Source organism: Micropterus dolomieu, linkage group LG22 (assembly GCF_021292245.1).
Source record: "Micropterus dolomieu isolate WLL.071019.BEF.003 ecotype Adirondacks linkage group LG22, ASM2129224v1, whole genome shotgun sequence".
NCBI classification, from domain to species: Eukaryota; Metazoa; Chordata; class Actinopteri; order Centrarchiformes; family Centrarchidae; genus Micropterus; species Micropterus dolomieu.
Window position 1 is genome coordinate 28,374,669 of NC_060171.1, and position 27,105 is coordinate 28,401,773.

Here is a 27,105-nt window from a genome sequence, read left to right on the forward strand (position 1 = left end):
CAACCAACAACTAAAAATACTGCTTCACACTCTGTCCAGTAGCAGGCAGTAGTAATGCTGGTTATATTTACACACCAGGAAATAAAAATATTGACAAACTTATTAAATATTAATTTGATACTGTAATAATTCCTTGTTTCACCTCCCCTGTCCTTGTCTCCTCTCCTTTCTAATTACCTTCCCTTTCCTCCTCACCAGCACTGGTCTTGCCTCCGGCTCTCAGCAGGGTCCAGAGGGGCAGCTGCAGCAGCTGTACCCCAACAGGGGGATCTGCTTTCTGGGGAGGTAGATCTGGAGAGTGAGACTCACTGATCCAATCTGGGAAGTTAGATGGTAGGGATCTAGAGGAGAACATGGTGACCTTCTGACCTCTGCTGAGGACTCCACACTACATCATCCTATCCATCCATCCAGCTATCCATCTATCTATTTCTGAAAGGAATAAGGTAAACCGGAGTAGAAACTTCAACTTACACTAGAGGGTGCTGGTGGTTCAGCAGTGGCTTTTAACTAGTGTGTAGAAATTCTCACAAATTAAACTTTTGAGCCAGGGAACAGCATTAACCCTGACACAGAAACATGCTTTAAGATTAATGATGAGTGCACATCCTTTACCCATATGTCCCCATTTTCTGTTCTCATTTAGTTTTTTCCTTTGCATTTTGTTTACCACATATTCGGAGATTGACAGGCCTCTTGGACTAATGCACTAAAGCTAAAGGTCAAGTCTTTGAAACAGCGTTGAAATGATACTTATACAGCCCCTTCAGTCCTCAGAGCAGTGCAGCTCACATCCTGCATAAATTAGACATCTCCAAACAAATGTTTTTTATATTAAAGATGACCATACTGAGCGACCACTTGGATTTAATAAACCTTTATTTAAATCAAAGAGCAGATAAAAACATTAAGGCAAGACGAGCAGCGAGCGTTGAGCTGCAAAATGGAACGTCAAAACTGAACTCTACAAGGCTTGATCCGTTAATAAAAAAATAGAACATTATAAAGCCGGAGAAAACAACAGAACACAATGTCAGAAAGAGCCTGTGTGTTGGTGTACAGTGTGACAGCATTCAAGAGTTTTGTTATGTGTGTGTGTGCATGCAAATGAGATGTGTGACTTTATCTGTGTGTGTGTTATCATGAGTCAACAGTTGCTTTCAGGACACATTTTCAGACATTAACCCAGTAAAACATGAAAGTGCTGTTATTGATTTTCGGTGACTGAAGAGATTTCCAGCCTTGAAAGAAACTACGACGTCAAGCAACTAGACTCTTTAGTACAGAGTTATTAACAGCCAACTAAAGTGCATGTGTCACCGTATTAATGTGAGCAAAAATCTGATACTGGAGACATTATTTGCATTTTATAAGCAACTTGCTAGTAGTTTGCTAGTGCAACAGAAATTCAGTTTGAATGTGTGAATCTCTCTGATTTAGGTTTAAAGGTTTGTGATCCCTTCTTGGTATGGTTTAGTATTTACAGTTGCAGCCAAAGCAGCACAGTGGAATAGACAGCGCCAACAATTAGCATCTTGCAAAACTGCTGATGGGATTTCTTTGTCTTTTTTACGGTAGGATTTTGGATGTGAACACAGCAATGGATCAGGATTTCTAAAATGGTTTGAATGACTGCAACTGTTTATAAAAGACTGCAAAGATTTATTTGTGGTATAGAACGGTTGTTGATAAAAAAAAAATTTTTCAAGCTTTCCTTAATCAGAGCAGTACAATTTAAATGATTGGGAAGTGCTTTAGGAAGTGGTCTGGTTGTCCTGGGCTGACAAAAAACTGAATTTAAATTCCCAGTGATGCAGGATGTGACAAGAAGCAGCTCTTGGAGGCACTAACCAACTCAACCAAGCTTTCGTGCCCTGAGCTGTCCAGTGTGATGGTGAAAATGCAAACTTCACACATAGAACTCATTTTATGGCCTTTAGGGCAGCCACAAGCATCCTCCAAGAAACTGAACTTCTGCTGGATACATTTCTGTCTGCAGACATGACACAAGTACAGTAAGGAGAAACCACTGATGCCCAGGAAGTTCTGCTTCTGTCTTTTATGCTAAAATGTAAGAAAGAACCTCAAGTTTACACACACACACACACACAATATATATATATATATATGTGTGTGTGTACGTGTAAAATTGAGATAGATATATATTATATAAACATCAACCTGCCATCCAAACTCAATGCCAGAGGTCCTCCATGTCTTTAGCTACATATGAAGCTACCACCAGCGGCCGATTAACTTAGCTTAGCACAAAGACTGGAAATATGGAAAAACAGCTAGTGGTGCTGGTATGTGTATTTTGTTATGTTTGGACAGAGCTAGGCTAGCTATTTCCCATCGTTTCCAGTTATAATAAGAAATGCTAACCTAGCTAGTCAGTGAATGCTACAGCCACAAATGTATCATCCTTACATGAGAGTGCAGGGGTAGAGCACAACAGTGTGGACCCTGTACATAGACTCTCTCTATGGATCCCTACCTGCATCAATAGCAATTCATTCTAGTATCTTTGTGGGCCCTCCTGCATACTCAGTCTCCTCACTTCCCCCAGTCCTAGGCTCCTGTGAGAGTGGTATACTATGGAAGCATAATAATGCATTCACTTGAGAAAAAAATGTTTGCCCTCTTTGTCTGAATTAATGACATTATTATTTCAGAATGCTGAGAAACGTTTTCATGGAAAAAAAATAAAATGCATTAACGAGACATCTCATTTGGTTTGCTCTCTCATGTTACACGTGGTCAAGCATCCAGTTAGCTGACATAATTTGGCATGTAACATGTAACTAATACCCTGTATTTATATTTATCACGTACTCATATAGCAGTGCTGGAGGGTCAGGCTGATCAGCAGCAGCCCCCCTCCCATGAATACTTTTCTCAGAATTCTGAGATAATAATTTTGTTAATACAAAAAAAAACAGGACAATATATATTTATTATAAGTGAATGCATTACGCCGTAAAATTCATCTTTTTATCTCAGTCTTGCCAAGTAAAGGAGTGAGTGTATTTCCCTAAACGTATTCCTGTAAGTGTAAACACATTCACCTTTGCATTTGTAACCTGCTTTACACCTACTGTAACTTGCTAAACCACCATTTTCAGTTCAGTTGTGTCTTTTCTCTGTCTGTGAAGACAGTCAAAATCTGACCACACTGTTGATTTGTTTTTTAGTGGACTCTAAAAATGTAATATATGAAGAGACAACGAGAAAGTCTGGCTGCCTCTTTCATGTGCATGAAAGCGAAAAAAGATGAAATGCTTTACTACAGCTAGCTGAACAGATGTGCTAAAAATTCTAAACTAATCTGGATTCAAGTGAAATATAGGTTCTAATCTAATTAGAAGTCATCATAATGGCTTACAGATGATTTGTTTTGTGCAGTAAATACGTTCATTTACCAAATTTCCATGAGAAATGTCTGCGCAAGAAAAGTTCTACAGTTTGTCAAAGCACATATAGGATGAACAGAAAATGCTGTTATCATTGATTCAGAATCAACCAAAACTGGAAAACATGGCTTTGCTTGTATGTACGGACCTCAAATTATCTTCAGATCATCTTACCTCGAGCACATGCACTAAAGAGGTGAAGTTAACTGTCTACATTTTTAATCACACAGTTTTTAAGCACACAGTCATGAGATTTTCACCTTCTTGTGTGTAAAAACATCCATCAGGGTGGTGATGTTTCTAGTATGAGCCAAACAACCCTAATACTTAAAAAACAACAGACAAGAAGAAGTCAGTGGAGACACTGAACATGTTTGAACAAACATGTTTGAGTTTGTGTGCACTGTGCAAGTGTATAGGTGTGTTTATGCGCTTGCGTGTGTTTGTGTGTGTACATGTGTATGTGTGGTGTAAGAAGCTGCCTTCAACAGACAGCATGGTGTCACTCCTGGAGAGCCCAACCTCCAGAAACTTCCTACACACCACAACACCTTATTTGATAGACAGGACCACAAGCCAATTGGCTGTTACAGCAGAGTAACAGCCAATCAGCTTGTAGTCCTCCTACGTTCAAAGCTTGTTAAACTACAGACTCCAGCACATACAGAAATCTTTCGAACCATCTTTGATTTTTTTTTTTTTTGCAAACACGGATTCTTTAAATGTTTGCTCTTTAGTATTATAGCAAGAAGCGCAGATACATGAGTAAAATGTGTGTATGTGTTTTTCCCCATCCATCTCTTTCTTCTATGTTTTTGCATCTGCAGGCCCGACCGTCCATCCATCCCTCCTTTTTGTGTTTATCTGTCGGTTTTCTTGGCCCACGCCATGTCATCTGATCGCGGTTTCTGCCCTGTGAGTTGTTGGATCAATTGCTCCATCCGTCTCCAAAAGCCCAGCTGGTCCAGCGGATAGTTACACCAACCTAGGTCGTGAGGAAACATGGCAAAAGACACAGAAAATGGGGCGGAGAGAGAGGAAGAAGAGAGTCAGGAAGGTGGAAAAAGGAGGAAAAGAATAGTCAAAAAGTGACATAGGAATTGAAAGGAACAAACTTTGGAAAGATTAAGAGATTGCAAGCATTACTGCTTCTAAATGCAGATAAAGCCAACAAGGCTTAAGAGTTTACATCCCTGCTAGTGGCTTTGTGAGGCTGTTGCTGCTACACTGTGCACAGTGGTCCTTTGAGCTGAAAGCTAACACCGGCATGCTTAACATCCTGATGTTGAGCAGGTAATCTTCACCATGTTTGCATGATGCATGCATCTTAGTTTAATGTTTTAACATGCTAACATCAGCTAATTAGCACTTAACACAAAGTACAGCTGAGGGCTGATGTGAATGTCATTTGTTTTGCAGGTGTTTGGTCATAAACCAAAGTAACTGACAAAATGAAACCTGGTGTTGGCACTAGTTATAAGGTCAGGGGATCACCAAATTCTTCAGAAACATTTTATGTAAACCCATTATAACACCAAACATATGTCAGGGGATCGTCTTTACGATTCATGTGCTTGTGGTTTACTAGTTCATGCTTTTCCCTATTTATATATTTTTAGTTTTTATAAACACTGGTTAGTTACTACTGATCTATTTTATTCAATACACCTTACCTATATATGAAAAATATATAATTCACTCTCCTGCCCAGTAATAAAATTCCTAGCATACCACGGAGCGCCTCTCCAGTCGGGCTGCCGACAGCGCTGTCAGCCAAACACTCGGTCACACTGGGTGGCAGTTATGGAATGACCTGAAGGATGACAATGATGTACAAGCCTAAGCGTTTTAGACAGATCAGTCCATAGTCTCAGAGCCCTGGAGGGATTTTGCTACTGTATTTAGATATTTGTTTGGTCTGTGGCCCCGCCCACTGCTCCAGCAGCACCCACAGGGCGAACACCGGCTCTTATTGACCTGTTTACAAACATCCTTTCTCCAGCCTCTCCAACCTGCATTCCTTCCCCTCCTCTCTTTTTCCCTCATCTGGGATCTCCTAGTGTCTCTTACTTTTTCATCTCTATGCTTCACCTCAACTTCCTTCACCCTCTACTGTTCTCTTTTTATTCCCTCCTTTATCCCCAGTTCTTCTATCCTCCTGTCTCACTCTCATCATCATATACAGACGAGATTTCAGAGGGGATTCTCCCAGCAGATGTCCTTAGCCTCTACTAACTCACAGAGACACACAGGCACTTTCTCTCACACACATACATTTTCAGATTCTTCGTTCTTTTACACTTTACAGAACTTAAATAGTTATGAACCTACTGTATGTTTAGGAAAAATACATTAATGTATGTATGGCTGTAGGCCAAAGTACATTTACATGTATATGCATGACTGTACAATAGTCTCTGTACATACATGCATCTCAGACACGCACACACACACACAATGTCTGTTTTCTATCATAACCAAAGACATGCATACACACAATCTGTATGTAGAGTTAAGCACTTGCACAAATGCAGTTTTGCTTTTTAAGTCGACACAGTCAATAACACGAGCACACAACTGCAGAAATAAAAGAGATGACAGATGTACAAGCGCGTGCACACACACACACACACACACACACACACACACACAAGAAGCAAATAGAGACATCCACATGGGCTGTATGTACTTAGGCTAGCCTTGTCTGATGCTCACACACTACCACCCATGATGTGTTTGCATAGGGTGCATGCTATAGCTGCGGGGATATGTGTGTGTGTGTGTGTGTGTGTGTGTGTGTGTGTGTGTGTGTGTGTGTGTCCCTCCAGTGACAGTCTCTCTGCTGGAAGACAGTAAAGCAGCCAGAGATTTTTGTTTGATTTCACTCTTTCTTTCCCTCCATCACTCTTTCTTCCTCTTCTCTCTCGCTCCATTTCTCCTTCTTTCGCCACCCGTTCCTCCTTTTGTTTTTGTTGCTCCAAATCCCTGCTTCCTACCCACCCTCTCCTCGCCCTTCCGCTCACTCTCCTCCCTCTCTCCCCTGTCCTCCATCCCCCCTCTGCCTGTGAAGTCCTATTTGTTAGAACAGACAGCAGGTTAGCATTAAATATACATGGGGATTGTCAGCCGGTGGCGAACACAAAGGCAGCTAGGCGAGCCCCAGTGGAATCCAAGCCCGGCCCAGGCAGCCAGGCTGGGGGAGCGGGGGGCCGCCGCCGTCCCATGTGGGTCCCCGACCGCCACCAACCCACCGCCCACCACACACACACACACACACACACACACACACACACACAGGTTTGAAACCGAAGAGGAGGTCAAAAAGACTAGTATACACACAGATGCTCGAGTATGCAGATGTACACGTGTGTGCGGGTGCACAAACACACACACTTTCCCTGTGCCACCCCCCTCAACTTGCTCACACACACATCTGTCGTCCGCAGGGGCACAGGGTGACGTACAAACTGAATCCCCCTTGTGTTTTCTCTCCCTCCCTCTCACCCAGATGCACACAGAATACCGAATGCGGATGTGTTACGGAGGCCTCGTGTCTCTAAAGACACACACGCACGCAAACACAACATTTTCACTTAGTTATTTATAAGAGACAGACAGACAGACAGACACCATGGCCGCCATTTTGTCCCAATCTGCAGAGAATTGTAAGTGAAATAATTTTGGTGTCATCAGCTTCTATTATGGCGATCTAAAATGTCCGCCCACAACATACACACTGATAAACATTTGATAGTGTTCAAAAGTGACACACATCCTGTCCTTCAGTGTCTCAATGCTCTGATGGATGCAAAATTGAAAACAGAACATTGGTTCGTTTTTTCTTAGGTGGTGGTGGTGGTGGTGGTGGGGGGGGTTATCTGGTCATAGATTCATTTTAATCAAATATCTTTGATCTGTTCTCCATATCCTGACAGAAACGTTAACGCTTCCCTCTCATATATAAACAGCATTGATGGTAAAATGATTCTTAGCAACTTGAAAGCACATGGGGTTGGATTACATTATGTTTGAAAAGTGTACTGTAAATAGAATCTTGGCCCTGTCCTTCAATCGTGGCTTAACTAATGCAGCTGTTGTTATCAAGGTTAAATGATATTAAATGTTATCCAGCCAACACATTTATCTAAAACTGCTGGTATGATTTGTTCATCTATGATAAAGTTGCATGCTAACTAAATGAAACATGGGTAGAGAGTTGAACTAACATTAGACAGCACATTTTTTCTACATCAATTTAAAAGTAATTCAAAGCTGAGCAGCATATTCTAAAAATAGAGTGGCCTTTTATTGTGGCCAGCCTAAGGCACACCTGTGCAGTACCCATGCTCTCTGATCAGCATCTTGATATGGCACACCTGTGAGGTGTATGGATTATCTCAGTATAGGAGAAGTGCTCACTAACACAGATTTGTGAGCAATATTTGAGAGAAATAGGCCTTTTGTGTACATAGAGAAAGTCTCAGATCTTTGAGTTCAGCTTATGACGAATGTGAGCAAAAAAGTGTTGCATTTATAATTTTGTTCAGTATAGTTAAGTAACAGCTCTAGTATGTAAAAACACATTTACCGTATTTGTCTGACAGTAGTGGGAGCACTATTTACTGATGACACCAGCTCTTACCTGTAGTAATGCAGTAATATGTCTCGTGCGGCGAGACATGGTGGATGCGGTGGTGTTTCCGTGGCAACACCAGATGCCAGTCCTGGAGCAGCGTGACCCAGCGCGGGAGGCCGAAATAGGAGTGGCTCCACTTATGTATCTGATTGGTCAGCGTCACGAAAACCGCCAGGGCGAAGACATAGCAGTCCCAGGGATAGCACGCCGCCAAGGCCTCTGAAAGCAGACATGAGACAGATGAGAGAGGGAGAGGGAAAGAAAGAAAGAAAAAGAGAGTAAAGTTAATAGAATAATTGATCAAACTGTTTGGTGTAATGAAGAAGGGCCAGTGTTAAGGCGTAGCACTCCCACAGAGAGGATGCTGGCAGGAGCCTCGGAGAGATCAAGAGACAGAGGGGGAGGATGAGGAATGGGGGGTGGGTAGAGGGAGATGGGGAAGAGTGGCAGGAGGGGAGAGAGGAGGAGAGGACAAAGACAAACAAGTATGATAATGAAGAGAGCGGGTAAAATAGTCTGTAATGTAACATAAGCAGTAAGCGGTGACTGTCACAATGTCTTCCAAAAGACTGTTTGCCAAAATCAGAGGGGCCAAGTGGAGATCAGTCATCTGACATCAGTGTTTATCACAGAGCTGTCACCTCAGCACTGCAGGCATCAAGAGGGACATTTAAGTCAGACACTCAGGGGTAAGACACTTCAGCCCTCCACGCTCATGTGCCATCACACAAGAAAATCAGTCTCTACAAATTCTGTCTGTTCTTTATTGAGCAAAGTCATTCTGATGTTCAAATTTAACTATGAATCATCATATTTTAATATTTAAACAACCCCACTCTCATACTCTAAAAGGACTACACATTCTTCATACAAAGGCGCCCTGGGACTGGCCAGAATGTGTGCCGTGTGTCTATGTGATATTCAGATGACGGTGTTGATGGAGGCTGGGTATTGGGGACAGCCGTTTACGGTCTCTGTGAGAAAGTCACACCAAAACAGCACTTGGAGTGCATCTTTCTTTAATGTGACGTGTTTTCCTTTTTGAAACACGATAAAGGGTCTGGCCTTTACACCAATAAGAGGTCATTCAAAGCTGGATGAAAGGTAGATTCATATCATTGGGCAAAAGGTGAGGGACTACATGAACCTTCTGAATTCAGTATAATGTTAATGTGGGAGTAGAGTGAGGTAACTTTTAAATCTTGCTGTTTTACAGGGAAGAAAGGAAATGAGATTCTAAAAGGTTTTTCATTCTCAATTTGTGTAAAATCAAACTCAATATCTAATTTCTTCTGTTTTACACGTGGAGACGCAGCTTGGCAGGTGCTGAGGATCTACATTTCCTATTACACCACGGAGGCCATTCGTCTTATGATAAAACACACATGACAGACGTCTTACCAAATGTGAACCGTTCTGCAGAACTTGATCTGTGAAAGCCACAACTAAAGTGTTTATAGTGTTTTCAATGGCAGCAGGAGCCACAGTTAACACTTCAACTAGCCGTCTGGTGAGCGATGCCTGGTCGTACACACTGAAATGCTTTTATTCTGCTGAAGTGTACACATTATTTACAGTGGTGGAATGTAACCAAGTACTTTTTTGAGGTACTGGTACCCAGGGCTGGAAATTAACACCCGCCAAGCGCCAAATGTGGGTAGGTTTTCCGTTTGGTGGATAAATGTTGGCGGGCTACCCACCACATTGGTGTGTAAACATATTTGGAACGATTTCCCCATATGATGAACGGCAGATCAGCCGTGTGTCTGTGTGTTTAGTGTGTCATAGATATGTAAGGGGGTGGGCGTTAGAGGATTGGAGTCGGGAGTAGTCAAGTCGTGCTCGGAGTACCTGGAGTGTTTTTAGCATTTAGCGAGCTAGCTACCACCGTAACGTGCATACCTGTCAACCCTCCCGTTTTCCCGGGGCTTCTCCCATATTTTACCTTTCTCTCCTGGTGTCCTCCCTTTAAAATATTTCCCAGTAAATCTCCCGTTTATTTATGCCCGCTGTTTGCTACGTGCCCCACCGTTAAAGCCAGTGGCAGCATGTAGAACAGCTCTGTAACAGTGAAGGGAAGTATACAGCATCCACAAATAAACAAGAAGAAGAAAAGTAGCGCGACGGGTTCAGGACGGATGATGCATTGCTAAATAGAGTATATTTCACATGCATTTGCCCGTAAAAGAGATATGTGTGAACCAGAAAAATGGAATTAGTAAAGCGAGTAAAAACTACAACCTAACAGTTATTTTTGTGCATGAATGGTTATGATTTTTTTGTTAGTAATTAGCATTAATAAATTACAGACCAATGTAGACTGTTTTTCTTAGGATTTAATAAATGAAAACCACCCAGAATTAATATTAGGCCTATAGTAGTGATACACTGTATATGAAAGTTTAATGAATATAGTGTGGAGGCACAAATGAGGCAGAAACAAAAAAGAAGAAAAAAACTAATTAATGAGGAGGTTTAAGCTGAATGATAAAGCATAATTAAGAGTGAGCAGTGATAAGATTTAAGTTGAATGATTGATTAATAAGCATCTTGTAAGTTTATAAAACAATTTACTGTTATGTCTTACATTTATTAGCAATAAGTTACTTTGCTTCAAATTTCAATCTGGTGTCTTCTTTAAGTTTGTATTCGACAGAATACCTTATTATCTCAATTAAAAGTACTGAAACAAATGTTTACGTGACATAAAAAGGCAATTTATTATTTTGGCCAGTAAAAAATATATTTGGCCAGCAGATTTTTTTCATCTACCAGTCCCATTGGCAGGTGAGCCAAAAAGTTCATTTCCACCCCTGCTGGTACCTTACTTGAGTATTTCTACTTCATGCTACTTGATTCTTCTACTACACTACATTTCAGTGGGAAATACTGTACATTTCTCTCCACTACATTTTACTGTAGTTACTAGTTCCTTTACAAACTAAGATTTTAAATACAAATAATGACTAAAATAAGATGCATTTTTAGAGATTAAACTATCCAACAGAATATAAAGTAGTTCAAATTAACTCTTCCTCTGCAAACTACAACAGTAGAACGATGTTTACACATTTATGCATCAGGAATAATAAACCGGTCATATGATAAATACTATTCACAGAGTCACAGGGGCCATTTTATGCATTGAGCACTTCAACTTTTAATACTTAAATCTAAAATTCCAGTATATTTCAACCTGGGGTATTTCCCACAGATGTGCCTTTGTGGCTTTTTGATTTGTGCTAACTTTGCACTCACCACCACAGTTGTAGAGATTCTGGAAAACGATGAGTTGCACGAAACAACATATATCCGGGAAGTATCCCCGTCACTTAATAAATAATAAACGGCTATTGCTATTGAATAAGTACTTGAAGAGAACTGGTTGACGTTCATACGTTCTGACGTCAGTGTTGATATGAGCTGACAGGTGACAAACATGTCAGGAATCACACATAGGAGAGAGCTGAGTACAACCATTCTCAAAATAGTGTTCTGCATATTGTCATTTTAACTGAATTTTGGATTCAGATGTAACTGAGCCACCAACACCTGCTTAGTGAAACGGAGTGTGGCTTCCGTCCATCTTTCCTGTCTTCTGCCAAAAACCAAAGAGAAGTCTACGGCCTGTCTGTCACACCGCTAACTCTTGTTATTCACTTGAGTCCTTCTGTTGGTATGACTTACAGCTGTCCTCTCTCCCTCTACCTCCATCCCTCGTTCCCTCTCTTTGGTTAAAACAGCGATCTCTTGACCCCAGTTCAAGTTCAAACATGACAGCTGGAGATGTCGCCTCACAGCTTTCAGCTTTTCCACATCTACCTCTGTCTCTGTCTTTGTCTGGTGACCGCTTGAAACTGTGAGGAGCTTGACATGACAGGTTTAGATGTCATCTTACCGCTACCTGACCCTTTGCCACCCACACCCCCCAATGCTCGCTCACTTCCTCTCTTCTTCATGCGCTCTCACTCTCTGTCTTAAACTCTTAGCGGTGACCTCTTAAGGCGCAGACATGACAGGTGTAGATGTCACTACGTCTGCCCCCATCCGTCTAGTGACCTCTCGACTCCCTGCGGTGTGCGACATGACAGGTGTGGATGTCACCTACAAGTGAACCTCACTACTGCTCGCTCCCCTCTAATCCCCCCCCCCCTCCCCACCTCCTTGCTAGTCCCTGCTGCGAACAAGCAGCTGACCTCTGCAAGTTTCCCCTTTGCTCCTCTTTTCTCCATTTCTTCATGTATGAAATTCACGACATTCTTTCCATTTGTATCAGAATTCTCAGTCTGTATTATTTTTTTTATCCTCTTCCTTCATGTTTATGTTGACTGTGTTTATATGGAGGATTTCACTTTCAACTCTGATTTCCCTGATATTCATATGCTTGATAACCGGCATAACTATATGCTGTGTTGCTAGCAAGATTCAGCACTAAACACAAAGTACGAGTATAGGAATGTCATTAGTTTTGCAGGTATTTGGTCAGAAAGTATTAGGACATATTGGTCATATTTTGACCTGATGATGTCGCTACAGGAAAAGCGGTGCGGTTCTAAGATTGCAACGAGCGAGCATAATCTGAAACACAACCGCTATCATACAGAGATCCTGCAATAAACGCAGAAACACCGGCATGTAGGCTGTGGCTTTTCAGGCTCTGTTATTTTAACATTGCCGGCTCCGTACCTTTAATACAGCGCAGCGAGCCGCTCAGTACTCCCAGAAAAAAATACTGTGTGAGAGAGGCTATAGACAGACACGGAAACAGCTTCACACAACATGCTGGAAACTCAGGTGAACTCCCACTGCAACGTTACAGTAATATTTTTATCAGCTTGAGGTTGAACTAATCCATGACCATTACATGATAACGTTACATTTACTGCATTTAGCTGACATGCTGCATCAGCGTTAACCCCTGGATATACTTGCTTTTTAACAAAGCGTAAGCGTAGATAGGCGTCGGCGACGCAAACAGCATTGTTCACATACTTGCCTGCGTACTTTGCGTGTACCTGGAGGATTAAACCTGAATCCACTAGGGGGCAGACCAGGACTGGATCATCCCTCGCAGACACTGGATTATCTTCCTTGACAACCTCTGAATTTGCACATTGTAAACGAACCAAACATAGCGACATTGAGACATCATAACGACCTCGATAATTGGGGACTAGCTCCAGGAGTTTTCCTGTAAACATCTGCCATAAATCTCCTTTTTGAAAGTCTGTTGCTGACTTTCTTATTCTTTTGCGTTTAATGACGGTTGGCAAACCAACTGCATACTGCCACCACCTGGGCTGGTGTGTGGAACAGTAGAGTGCTGCTGACCTGCTGGTCAGATCGACATACTGCCCCCACGTTCATGTGCAGAATCATATCTCGCAGACGCGTAGCATTAATTTCTGGAGACGTGTAAAACCTATGCTCCAAAGCAACACAGGATAGGTGTGGCAGCCAACTTGTGTACACAAATGCATAGTTATAAGCAAGTAAATCCAGGGCTTTAGCGCACCTGTCTGCTTTTTAGTAACTCCATCCATCGTCAGCCGCTTATCCTGCGTACAGGGTCGCGGGGCTTTTCAGTAACTGACATTGCTATCTGTGTATCTTTCACTAGAGGCTCAGCAATGTGAACACACTTAATGTAACGAAACGGTTAGTGAGCTGGACTGAATATTATAAGTGAGATTGTTGCTACACTTATAGTTACAGTTAGACTGCGGTAAGTAACTTTACTGCAACGTTAGTGAACAAACAGCTACAGGTCTGAGCTAATTAGCGTTAGCTGGCTGCCCCATCCTGTCAACACTTTGACATCATAACGGTGGTACCCAGGATAGTAATATGGGTCGCATTAGTTGGTGAAGTATTGTGGAAAGCGATACAACTTTGCACTGGATAACATTAGCAACTGCTCAGCGTTAACTGCCGACCTAACGTGACTGTCTGTGTTTCTCCAGCCTTTCTGATGTTCACTGTGTTTTTACTCAACATGGTCTGAATCTCGTTTGGTCTGATGGACCTCAGCACATAAAACTGTTGTTATTGTGTTTTTTATCCTTACATGGAGTGTGTGTTGTCCTGAGAGCCTGTTGTTTTGTGTTGTTATTGAATTGTATTTCATTTGCTCTTGTGTTGTTGCTGTAGTCTGAGAGAGGCTGAGGAGTGCGCACAGAACTGCTCTGACCCAGTGTCCTCACATTAAAAGCAGAATAGTGGCTGATGAAAGCAACAGAGAAAACAAGCATGCGCTTCATTTGTTTAGTGAGGTCTGAGCCCACTGACAACAAGGCAGTGACAATTTGATTTATTAATAAGTAATTTCATTGAAAAACTACATACAGCCCGTTAACAAATTTACTAAATATCAAAGAAAAGCCAACCTCATGGTGGCGCTAGATGAAAAGTCAGGGGATGACCAAATTCCTTAGCCTTTATACCATGAATGTTTGTACAGGATTTCAGTGCAGTCCTTCAAATGGTTGTTGAGATACTTCATTCTGGATCAAGCCGCTAACGTAGCTTAAAATACAAATTACAATACAAGTGTTACAAGACAAAGCCCTGCCTTCAGCACACAGTGGCATCCCAGGAAAGAGAGCTCATCAGTGCAATATACTGAAATAATATTATTTATTATAACATACAGAGATAATTCTGGCCAAGAAAACCGTAGAGTTAATTTTTCCTATCAGCTTCTGGTGTCAACAAAAACAAAAAGCATGGTTAGTGTTTAATATTGCTGTTTGAAATCTTCATACAAAGCTGGGATCGTCATTTCTTTCCTCTATAACATGGCATCACTTGGCTGACGAGGTAAGATGGTGTCCTATTTCCATCTTTTAATTCCCTTTTGTTGGCAGAATATTCTGCCAGTTAGCTGGTTTATTCATGACAGCAGACAATGAATTTCGAAGACGCTCATGAGCAGCTCAACCCCATTTAACTGCAGCTAACCTAGCCTCTCACCTAGCTAGCTGATGTCAACTGCCCTCCCCCTCCTCTAGTACATGTCAGTGACCTTTTGGCTTAAATAGAAGCGCAGACATGACAGGTGGAGATGTCACCTCCTCAATAACCGGTTGCTCTGTTTCTCCTGCTGATCTCCCACCTCCAGTCCCTCCCCCTCCTGCCCTGCACTCGTAAGGTCAGTGCACATGATTACCAGCAAACCAGCCCCATGCTTTCCCATAATCAGTGGACACACTTCAGCCAGAGTCCGTGCTACCTTTGGCGCCCCGTAACACTAAGTCACTGCTGCAGTTTGTTAGACCCTGGAAAGTTGCCCTTGTAAAGTCCTTACATTCACATTACAGCTGTATGTGACTGAAAGCATGTTGGCATAGATCCCAGTGAGGGATCACATCCACATTGCACCACTTGTGATTCTCACTGCTTTGATGGGTGAAGAGGGTGTGATATCTTGGGAGTATAGCTCGAACCTCTGCAGGAGTCACGCCCCCTACGCTTCTCACTCACATGTGATAACAATATGAATGGGAACATTCTTACAGGTTACAAAATACCAGAGCTTTGTCAACCTCATTTTCATGGTCAACAGACAGCAGGTTTCACGCCTCTCCTGTTTCTCCTCCTTCTGAAATGTCATAGCTGCCATGTGTGTGTCTCCTGGTTTTTTTTATGCTTTTCTGTTGTATGTGTGCGTGCTTTCTGGGCAACAAGTGGAGGAAAATAAATACTGTGTGTGCTACCTGGTGTGTATGTGAGGAACTTGTACACCATGTGAGCCAGTGGTAGGATGGGGATCATACAGTTGTCGCCATTGGTTTCAATGAAATCGTGGCGAGTGATGGCGGTTGGATCGATGTGGTGCTCTCTGAATGGACGAATGAATGCCTGCAGAGAGAGAGAGAGACAGAGAAATTATGGTTGCAAAATTCACAAAGTAGTAATTTCTAATAACCTCTGAAGCAGCAGCCTCAGGAATGGAGACTTACTGAAACGGACAGCACTGAAATGTTAGTCCTGTTTTCAGTAAAAGCTTAAAAAAGTGCACCAGTCTGAAGGCTGAAGCACAAAAGACAGAGCTGTATAACTACGGAAACAACACCTAATCAATTCTGCCAGAGCAACAATTGACAGTTTTATTTTTTTATTTTATTTTTATTTTCAGAAAAAGCCACATCGTCGATTTTGTTGAAATTAGAAATGCAATTGAAACCAGCCTTGCAGAACAGAAACAGAATTTAAAATTGACAGCAAAATAAAATAATTTTAGTAAAACAGCAAATGTTCTTCAGTTTCTAGCTTCCAGCTCTCTCAGTTAAACATATTCAGCTTATGCTAAATGGAACACGGCACAAAAACACTAACGGGTAAATTTCTCTACTTAATTTACATTCACTTTACATCATAAAACAAAAAGCAATGTTTATAGTCTTTACACAAATGCAGATCAAATATGTGCACACACACACACACCCCACAACTCAGTGGTGCCCAGCAACATGCGCAACCCCAAAGCTCATATCCAGCATCCTAATAAACCACAGAACAGCAGTGGGCTTGTGGAAACACACTCATAAGCATAAATGACCCATGGATGCCCCACACAAACTCAAAAATGTAAGCTTAAAACACACACACACACACACACACACACACACACACACACACACACACACACACACCTGCACTGTGCAGAGGCAGACACCTGTCTGTGAGAGCATGGGGGTCTCAAATGAAAGGCTGAATCTGAATCTCAGAAGCACAAAAGAGGACAAAAAGATACACGCACACACATGCACACACAGCATAAACGTAATTTATTTCCCTCTGTGGTAGAAGCAAAAAGGGAAGGTTTGCATCTGTATTTCCACAGTGTACGTGTGTGTGTGTATATGTACAGCCGGGGAAGTATCAGCATGAAAACTCATTATTGTCGCGTTAGCTGTTCGAACCAATCACACACGCCTACCAGCGCACATTGTTGGTAGGTGCCACTACAAACACAGAAACTATCTGTTGATATCTTCACAATTATGTCCCCATCTCTGTTCTTGTCTGCCTCTCCCCCCACCTCTCCTCTCCCATCAACCCCTCCTCTTGCTGCAGCCCTCAGCTAGATGAAAGCCCGGCTAAGCCGCGGAGGTCATGCAGAGCGGGGCGGCATCGACGCTCCCAGTTAACGGTGGGCCACCGGTCGCTGCATGTCCTCTAATCCCACACCGTTTAACGGCCCGCCTCGCACGTTGTCCATTAATCACCAGCTCACATCGCCCATCGCCCCAGCAACTGACGCTGTCCCACTGGTTGGAGGGACACGCCCTTCCACCCCCTTGCTTTTTTTTTTGTCCTCACGACCTTTATACCATATTTTCATCTCGCTTTTTGTTGGTCACCCCCCCATCTCTCTCTCTCTCTCTCTATGCCTTCATCTTATAATCACTCCCCCTTTTTCCCTTCTGGCGTTTAAGTAGAAACTGACTTAAGTCATTCAATTAACTTTACTTCGACACTCTAATCAGCCTAATCAAAGAGTAGCTGTAAAACAGACATGTTTGTTAGAAATGTAACACAAAAAGACAGCGGGAAATGCTGCTTTTAAAAGACTGCAGAAGAGAAACAGAGGAAGGATCTTCAAACATATATCCCTAAACTGTAAGCACATCTGGCAAATTTCAATGTGAATCGAGCATCATTGGGAACTAATGAGCGTGACTTTGTCCTCAAAGTGGTGTCATTAGAGGACTGCTAAATCCTTGTTGAGTCAATTAAAGCTCAACGACATGATGACGACAAAAAACAGCACGGCCCAAAGCCTCGCTAAGGAATAGTTCTAGACACTACAGGGAGACTGTAGTGCACTTTTTAAGATAGTATTGCTGCTTTAGAACTGGGGGAGTGAAATGGCTTTTATGGATTCAAATCAAAGCAAATCAGTGTTATACAATTTCTAGCATGAGGAGCATTAGCAGAGTAAAATTCTTTGAGGATTTGCTGCTCTTCTATGTCATAACTCACTGTAAATCTCTGGGTCTTGAGCTGAGCAATACAAGACATTTGGACAGGACACATTGGGCTCTGGGAAGTTCTGCTGTTTCATAGACTTAACAATTAATCAGCACATTAATTCGGTACTGAAAATTAACATTAATGTCAGTATGTTGGAACTGTCTCAGATTTTCAGAGACTCACTCACTTCAAAAGGGGCGGACAATAGTTGTGTTTCCATTAAACTGTTTCTGAAATTTGGTCAGAATACAATGTAAATCAGTACAGTTTTTCCACCTACTACCCTTCATGCAAATATATTCAAGGGGACATGAGAAGATTACATAATTAACTCTGGACCAGTAACTCCGATACATTCCTCACTGCTTCCCAATTAATATGGTATTTGTGGGCTTTTTAAAATTGTTTTGATCAGTAGCCTTGGTGATAGAGAGCTCGGTGTCATGAAATAATGGGGTGTCATCCGTCTGGAATCAAACCATAATTTTTTGGGGCTTTCTGGTGAAGTGGGGGTATGCAATGGGAGGTGGCAGCATGACATGATTAGTGCCAAAGAAGCAAAGCAACATCAAGCTGAGTTTCCTTCTCTATGAGCAGTTTTGCTTGATATAACAACTTTTCTGTTTTGTGCCTTTAGTTAGATATTGACCAGCCAGAATCTAACAGGATGTTGAGGTTCCATGGTATAAGTCTGATAGTTTTGGCTTGTTTTTTCATGTCTCACTTTATATGAGCAAATGAAAAACCATCAAAAAATGGAACATATTAATCGCTCCTTCAGTGACCTTGTTTCCCTAAGATCCTGCAGACCATACTGGCCATACTGAGCCAATTATTTTGATGCATAGAAAACGCAGTTTCCAATGGCAGGTGTTACTGCTCCTTGGCCTTCACTGCTGGAAATATTATTTATGATACGCTGACAGCACTCTTATGAAGTTATGGAAGGCAGGAGTCCATATGTGCAGACAACATGTGGTGTGTCTGCATCAATGTGTCTATAGTACAATCTGAGCACCGTCTTTTTACAAATAACGACAACAGGGAACAAAGTGAGGACATACACATGTACACGGAGTACATTTATATATACAAAAACAACATAATGTTACAGAACAAACAAATCACAAAGAGAGGCTTTAAATATTTTGTCTAGCTTTATAACTGCAACCGCTATTAGCCTCAGGTGTTCTCCATCGTGCTCGCCTTTGATATTCAAACTAACCTTAACTGGGAGCACAGGCCTGCTTTATTCTCAGTCTCACACCACACACAGGCACAAAACACAACTGCGGTGTATGCCTTGTTTTGTTATTGTTGTTATTTTTGTCTCCACACACATGCAAGCACACACTTTATTTTCTAACAGCCCATTGTCATCCCTGTGCTCTCTGCAAAGGTCCATTCTGCTCTTGCAGCTAAAGTCTTTATTAGAAGTCTCCAACAGTGTCCGACACACCATGCAAATCTGTGACTGCCGCCGTGCCTTTGGTCCCAGTAACTACCCCAAACCCCAATAATCATCCCACATCATAAATAAACATCAAACCACACAGTACCTTCAGCAAGCGCAAAAAGTAGCACAGGGCTCGGAAAACCGTCGCTTAGAGTCTACTGATGGCACGACGCATGAACAAAAATGTGTTGTTATCTAAAACAACACCATGTGGCAACAAAATAATCCTCCTTGAGAAAACACACTAGGTTCACCTGCAGTGATGTCACACCCTGATAGGATAACAGTCAGAGAAAAAAATATTACATTAAAGCCCAATCAACATCAAATCTAAAAAGAATGGCATCAACTATTAGAATTAATTCAACACTAAACAGATTATGTGGTATCCAGAGCAACTTACTGTCAGACTGCTTTGCAGTAATGGGACTCATTCAGTTCATGCTCAGGTCTAGACTGTACTCTTTATAATATTATATTATTATCATATTTTCTCAAAGCCTCAAACAGTCTCCTGTGTGGAAATATTAATAACCATGGCTTATTAAATGAAATATTACCATTTTAGAGGCTAACAAGTAAAACTATGTAAATAAATTGTATGCTGCCACTCACTATTAAGCTGTTAACAGTGGCTCTGTTTTGTGCCTTTGTAACTAATTTACAAGCTGCTTTTAATTTGATTCCATAAATGCTCACTTTGAATCCCAGTCAATCTGGAAGTACATTTCACTAAATCCAAAGCTGTCAGTGTCCTACCCAATATAGTTTTTGTCTCCCCCTTTAAATACATTTAAGTGCCCGCAGGATTATGGTTTGTCATTAAAGGGTTAGGTTGACAGTAAAAGAGAAAGAAACCAAAACGGGATTTTAGCGTGGAAGAAGCGCCCCAAAATATTAGATTCGCCTTCGAGCATAAGGTTTACCACTGGCTGTAATGCTTATACTTTCCATCGTATTTTCCTCCATATTTACTTTCATCATCATCATCAGTGTCAAATTACAGCCAGCGCCTGCTCTCTCTTTGTAAAGTCATTCCTAAATTCTCAGAAACTACTGGCTCGTTTCAAACTAGTGATTTGTTAAATCGGGTTGCACCATTAAAACGTCAAAACTGTCTTTGCAAATAAAGACTTACCGATTATTTATTCATCATTCTCTCGTTCTCTATTTCAGAGCTGTTCTTACTGTATATCCTGTGTATTGCCTCAATCTGTCTATATTGTTTTTGTTTATAGTGTGTATATATGTGTTCTCTATACTTTAGCCTGTGTCTGATTATATTATTGTATTATTGTATAAGTAAGCACATCGTGAACAATGTACAATCCTAAGTCAAATTTCTCGTCTGTGGCAATTTTGCATACCTGGAAATAAAAGCTGATTCTGACTCTGACTTAAATATTAGTAGTAATAAATGGGTTGCTAGGAAACATCTGTAGCGGATCTGATCAAAAGCAATGTAAACAGGGAGTCACGGTAGCATCACAAACTTCCAAAATGACTGTTCTAGGAACCTAAATGAGGTATTAAAAGTTGTAAAAGGAGCATACATCCAGAAACAGGTGTGTTATACAGTTAGTGGTATTTGTGCAGTTTGGAATGAGTGTAAAATATTATGCTAACCTAGCTGATGTTATTTGGTCACTTAGTCTGATGTTATTAACATAATGTTTTGCACTTTGACAATTGATGTTCTGTGTTCTATTTTTGTAATCTGTAAATCTCCCCTCGGTAAACACTTAAAGTGGCCTTCAGTTTTCAGTGGCCTCTAGAAGTGAGGTTTCCGATTGCAACCACTACCTTCCCAAGCTTGTGGTCGTGTGTATACTCAAACTAATGAGCGAGGTAGCACTCAGCCAAAACAGAGACCGACACAACAAGAGAAGGCATCAAATGCAATGCTGGAAACTCAGGTAAACTCCCATTGGATCGTCACAGTAATATTTATTAGACTGCAGTAAAAAGCATTAATGTAACTGTCTTCCACTGCGTTGTTATCCTGCACTGTTAAGTATTATTGTTATGTTATGTATTATTGTATATCATGTGGTTCACGTCAGTTACGGCGACTGAAACCGGTGTTATGCTAGTAATATGGATCGCGTTAGCTGGTGTAATGTGGCAATGTGTCAAGCCATAACGTTACAACTATAGTATTTTGCAACAAATAAGGTTAGCAACTGGTCCGTATTAGCCAGCAAGCTAACGTGATCTAACTTGAGCCAACAAAAACACAAAATCACAATCTATTTCTTGCTTTGCAGTAATGCTAGTTTACCCGTCCGTTAGGATGAAAGCTCTGGGTCGGTTTTTATATCCAAAATAAAGTGGAGGTCTCTACATGACTCAAACACCTTCTGATGTGGAGTTTTTGCCCGACGTCAATCTGATTCTCGTTTGGCACACATAAAAATGTATTGTTCTTTTTATCCTTACATGGAGTTTGTGTTGGAGTCTGTTTTGTGCTGGGAGCCGGCTGTTTTTTGGTGTTAGCGGATGCCATTTTGTTAGCTGCGATGTTGTTGCTGTGTGAATCAGTAGGCAAGAGGCTCAGGAGTGCGCATGCAGAAAATCCGACCCGATTTCTTTACAGAGACTGCTTATCAAAATTCCAGATCAAGCATTCAAGAGGGTGGTCCATGTTCCCAGCTGTCAGTGCAAGATGAGAGGAGGTGACTGTGTTTTGTTCGATCGTGCTCGGTGCTCAAACGCAGTCAAGATGGACACCGTTTCCCAAATGTCAGACTTTTTTTTATGTGAAGATGAAACCATATTATCATCTTGTTGCTGCTGTTTACATTCTCCCCAGACGCAATAATAATAATGACAAATGAACAACCTTGTATAGTACGCAGCATAGTAGCTGTTCCAATGGGCTGAGAAAGCAGACGTGTGGTATAAAAAAGTGAGTAATTACATTAGTGATTTCATTAAAAAAAAAAACTACTTCAACACACCCTACAGCTGTCTGAGGGTAAAACAGAGCTTAGTAAAAGAGCTGTTGTGTGGGCAGATCCATCTGCTTGGAAGGCACTACAAAAACTGATATTACAGACATTAGTCACATCCAATTATTTTCACTCAAGTAGTGGGCACTTTCAAGATTGCAATGGTCAAGTCTGTACTTCCATATGTTTACCATATAAACATATGTAAGTACCGGCTTATATCCAGCAGAGACACACACATTAGCCATTTAAATAATTATGTGGATTAGAGTCAGTGAGGCTTTACTTCTGATATCTAATAAAGCATTTACAAAGTGGACTCTACATGTGTGTTTAGAGTAAAGTGTTGTTACACACACACAACATAACAGACTTTTAAAACTTTTATGATCATATAGTATATATGGACATATTTAACTTTCATAAAAAGCCTTTTCTTTCTAGGTTGTAGTAGTAGGAGGTTCCTGTGACATATAACATCCATTTCAATTATAATGGTGAAAAAGAACATTATTAATCATAGAATGATAATATATGGGTTCAGCGTAAACGATAACGGTCGTTTTAATTAGGATGCTTCAGGTCTCACACACACACACACACACACACACACACACACACACAGAACACTCATCCCATCAATCAAAACAAAGTTCACATTAACCAATCTGCAAGCTGCACCTGCTCACAGAGATATTAATTGGCTGAAATGAGGATAACCTTTACTGTAATTGGCAGAAGGAAATGTGGCAAAATGTATGTGTGTGTTCATTAAAGTAGTTGACTTTATGCATGCCTACATGCAATACTAATGCTTAATGTGCAATATTCTCTGTTTCAATACTCTGGTTCACTCTGTCCCAACACTGCAATTTTGCAATCAGTTGTCATTATTATTATCACTATTTATCCATTACTACTATCTGTCATTACATGTCAGTCATATACCGTAATATACGACACATATTTCCACACTCCACTTTTTATATTTATATTGTTTGGTTTATTTTCTTTATATGTTCTACTTGCTAACTTTATATTATTATTTCTATTCATTTAATGCCTTGATGTGCAAAGTGAGCAACTGTAACACAAGAATTTCAATAAAGTATTTCTGATTCTGATACACATGTGCACACCTGTCCTCTGGCACTGTATGGTGACAGGATGTGGAGGTTCGAGGTGAGGCCATTCTCAGCATGTGTTGGTATGTGTGTCTGTGTGGCCGTGTGTCATGTGTGTTTTGGGGACCATGGAATTTACTATCTACAGGGAGATCCCTCTGTGAGACAGTGACATTTAGTTTCACTAAGGCTGTCCTGAGGCTCAGGGGGATAAGGTGCACCACCATGCTTCCATGGTGATGCAGCCTCACGAGAGAGGGGACACTGGTACGGTAGCCTGAAGTATCTTTTCTGTAGTCTATAATTCACTGGGTTACAGAAATGTTCACTACGGTCTTACATATTCTTCAAAGGCAAATCCCTTTCAGCTGCCAGACATTGTCATGCAAGTGATGAAAATAAAATATGAAATATACAGTGGATCCCCAAGATGGTTTTACAGAGGGTTATGCAGTTATCCTGACCCTGGGATAGAAATAGGAATAGGAGTTTGTCAACACACATTTAAAAGTTAAACAGCTACATCCCAAAAAGCTAGAGGGGGGACATGTCTCCCGCTACACTGTCAAATAAAGGCAAAATGCCCCCCCCCCCCCAAAAAAAAGAGAACAAAACAAAAATAAGACATTCAGACTGATTGTAGCACCAGCATTTCTAGGGATGGTGTCAATGTGCCAATTCAGCTGTGGCCGAATTTTGATTTCAGGGGAAAGAGAGGCATAGTAGGTTTTCCTTTGTACAGTTAATTAAAGGCAAATTAGAAGCTGTTTAATGCAGCCTCACTGCCTGCCATGTATAGCATGTATGTGTGCTCACCTTGCCAATAATAGGGATGTCCACAGATCCCCAGGTATCCGCCCCCCAGTGGACCATCCCCGATGCAAAGTCTGCTGTCACTATTCCTAGGACTGGCAGACACACACAGAAAGGGACACGAGAAAAAAAGGGATAACATATGTTGTTATTAGATTGGCAAGCAAAAACCAAAACACAATTTTACAAAAGCGTTAAAAACCTCATGTGGACTGGAACAATGGTTTGGGACTACACTGAATTGTTTAGAAAAAAAATGTTTTTCCAACCTTTACAAAAAATGCTTTATAAAAAAAACTGTGTCACGGTCAGTGGTGGAAGAAGTATTCATATACTTCTAAACTAGGAATATCACACTGAGAAAATACTCCAATACAAGCAAAAGTCCTGCATTCAAAACCATATTTAAGTACTCATAGTGCAGCAAATTATCCCTGTCAGTGTTTTACTATAGCTGCTCAGAAAAACAGTCCTGTTTCCAGCTGATCTTAGGTCAGTTTCACTAGCTTATTTAGATTAAGAAGTAGGATCATTTTCTCAACTCCTAAAGGAACACTTCATCCTTCAGTTTATCAGAAAAATTCACATTCAAAATTACCACATTTTGAGATATATGGTTTCCATGAAAGGTAACTAGTAACTAAATGTTATGTCACATTCAAATGTAAACTTTTTTTGATATTGTTGCAATCTGCTTTGGCAATGTTTAAGTGAAACATTCATACCAATAAAGCCCACTGAACTGAAGCTGTCAGACAAAAGTAGTGGAGTAAAATGTACAATATTTGCCTCTGAGATGCCATGGAGTAGTAGTTTAAAGTAGCATAAAATGGAAATACTCAAGTAAAGTACTAGTACCTCGAGTTTGTACTTAAGTACAGTGCTTGAGCAAATGCACTTAGTTACATTCCACCACTGCTCACAGTAACTGTGATAGGTTGTTTTATAGTGACATGTGTAGAGTGGGAAGTTTTATCTTTAGCTCGGTGGATTCACAGCGTCTTTCGGACTGCCAGCTCACCGATGCCGAGGATGATCTTGTAGATGTGAACGGTGGAGAAGTGCAGGAGGAGGAAGGAGAAGTTGATGATGAAAAGGAAGAGGCACAGAATCACACACATCCACTCCTGGAGTCGCTTTCCTGAAGCAGAACAAGGACACAAAGGACGAGAAAAACACATTTAATTTATCTCAGCGTTTTAAAAATACAGATTATATTGGTGGGTAGTGTGTTTTTCGACAGAGGAGAGGAAAGGAGGCTGAAGATGAGAGTGGAAACGATAAGAAGCTGAGGGTGCTTTAGCTCTGATCTGTTGTATTAATGTATGTATTAATGAACTGGGGGAGGTCCCTGCAACCACTGGGCGAACAACTCACCCCTTACCGCGGGTCAAAGGACCATTCAACCACAATGACTGCGGGTGTGTGTGTTCCCAGGGTGTTAATATGTAATCAGTCAGATGAAGACAAGTGTACTCCAGGCTGCAGGGTCACGACCTCGTATATGTGAAACACCAATGCTGACGCAGCACCAGGACCGCCCAGACACGCACGCATAGGCTGTTTCAGGTGGGAGGTATGCCTCTGTGGAGACGAGGCCAAACTCATAGGTCAGCAGTATTAAGTAAAAGGACAGAGGGACAGGGACTAACTAAAACTACTCATACTCTAAACTCGCAGATCAGCAATATTATGAGAGAGAGAGAGAGATAAGAGGGTCAAACTCAAAACCCTTCAGCCACACAACCCTGTAGATTGGATATACTTAATTATTGAAAACACACATTGTTAATCTATAGCTCATCTAATACGGCAGCAGGGCTTTTGATTACTTTCCTCATGTCTTTAGTCTTCCATAAGCTTACATTCCTTTGTTTGCATCTTTTCTTTTATTCTGACGTGTCTGACCTGTCAGCCCAAGCATGAAATTTGATAACAGAATATCTCAGCCACTTACAGAAATAAACTATAAAAAGTACAAATATAAAACTACGACTGTTCTGCTTTAAAGTCACTTTCTTTTGTTCTCTGTCTCTCACCGCCCCTCTCTGTCGTCCTTCTCCTAATCCTTCTTTCTTTGCCAGTCAAATGTGCCTTTAAAACTTTAATGTGTTCAGATCCTGATGTATCACACAGCATTAGCAGCCTATAAGATATTCATGACAGTTTTTTTTTTAATAAAGCACACAGGCGTGTGAGTGTGCGCACCTATAGGCCAACGTGACTATGAATATGCTATCAGCCTCTCATAAGGTATGGACTGTAGTGGTCACAGGAGATTTAAAATATGTGATTATGGATATTTTACGAATGATCAAATGTGACCCTTCACCTTCTAAAAATAGATGGTATCAAAGTTGTGGAGAGACAGATGGCTAATTCAAGTGTAGACAGAAGTTCAGCTTCTAAATGAGTTTGACTTTGCAACTCAAAGACGCTTTGAAATACTCTATTGTTTCCGCTGCTGATTGTAGTTAGACAGGGAATATTATGAAGGAGTTTTGTTTAAGACTTATTTTGGGTGCTGTGATGCCTACACCAGTTAGCTTAGAAACTGGAAACAGCTATCCCTCTGACAGCACCTTTAAAGCTCACTAATTATAACACTGCCAGGAACAACACCTTAGTTTTTGTATGGATTAAACAAATGAGATATAACGTGTTAGTTATAAATTATAAGAACCAGGCTAGCCCTTTCCTCCTGTTTCTCTTTATGCTAAGCTAAGCTAACCAG

At 41.1% G+C, this 27,105-nt stretch overlaps 1 protein-coding gene across 2 annotated transcripts in view; it reads right to left on the reverse strand.

Annotated features, from left to right (window-relative positions):
• Positions 1 to 861: 861 nt before the first annotated feature.
• The window catches only part of si:ch211-212o1.2 (uncharacterized protein LOC492735 homolog), a 49,017-nt gene continuing 22,773 nt past the window's right edge, over positions 862 to 27,105 (reverse strand). The window contains exons 2-7 of one of the 2 annotated variants that reach the window (XM_046037952.1): positions 25,393 to 25,512; positions 24,375 to 24,466; positions 15,765 to 15,909; positions 8,056 to 8,268; positions 5,145 to 5,226; positions 4,273 to 4,398 (exon numbers count right to left, since the gene is read on the reverse strand). In XM_046037952.1, the coding sequence (XP_045893908.1) occupies positions 5,183 to 5,226; positions 8,056 to 8,268; positions 15,765 to 15,909; positions 24,375 to 24,466; positions 25,393 to 25,512 (614 nt within the window). In that variant the 3' untranslated portion in view covers positions 4,273 to 4,398; positions 5,145 to 5,182. Of the gene's footprint in view, positions 4,399 to 5,144; positions 5,227 to 8,055; positions 8,269 to 15,764; positions 15,910 to 24,374; positions 24,467 to 25,392; positions 25,513 to 27,105 lie in introns of both variants that reach the window. The other variant, XM_046037951.1, reaches the window with a different exon arrangement.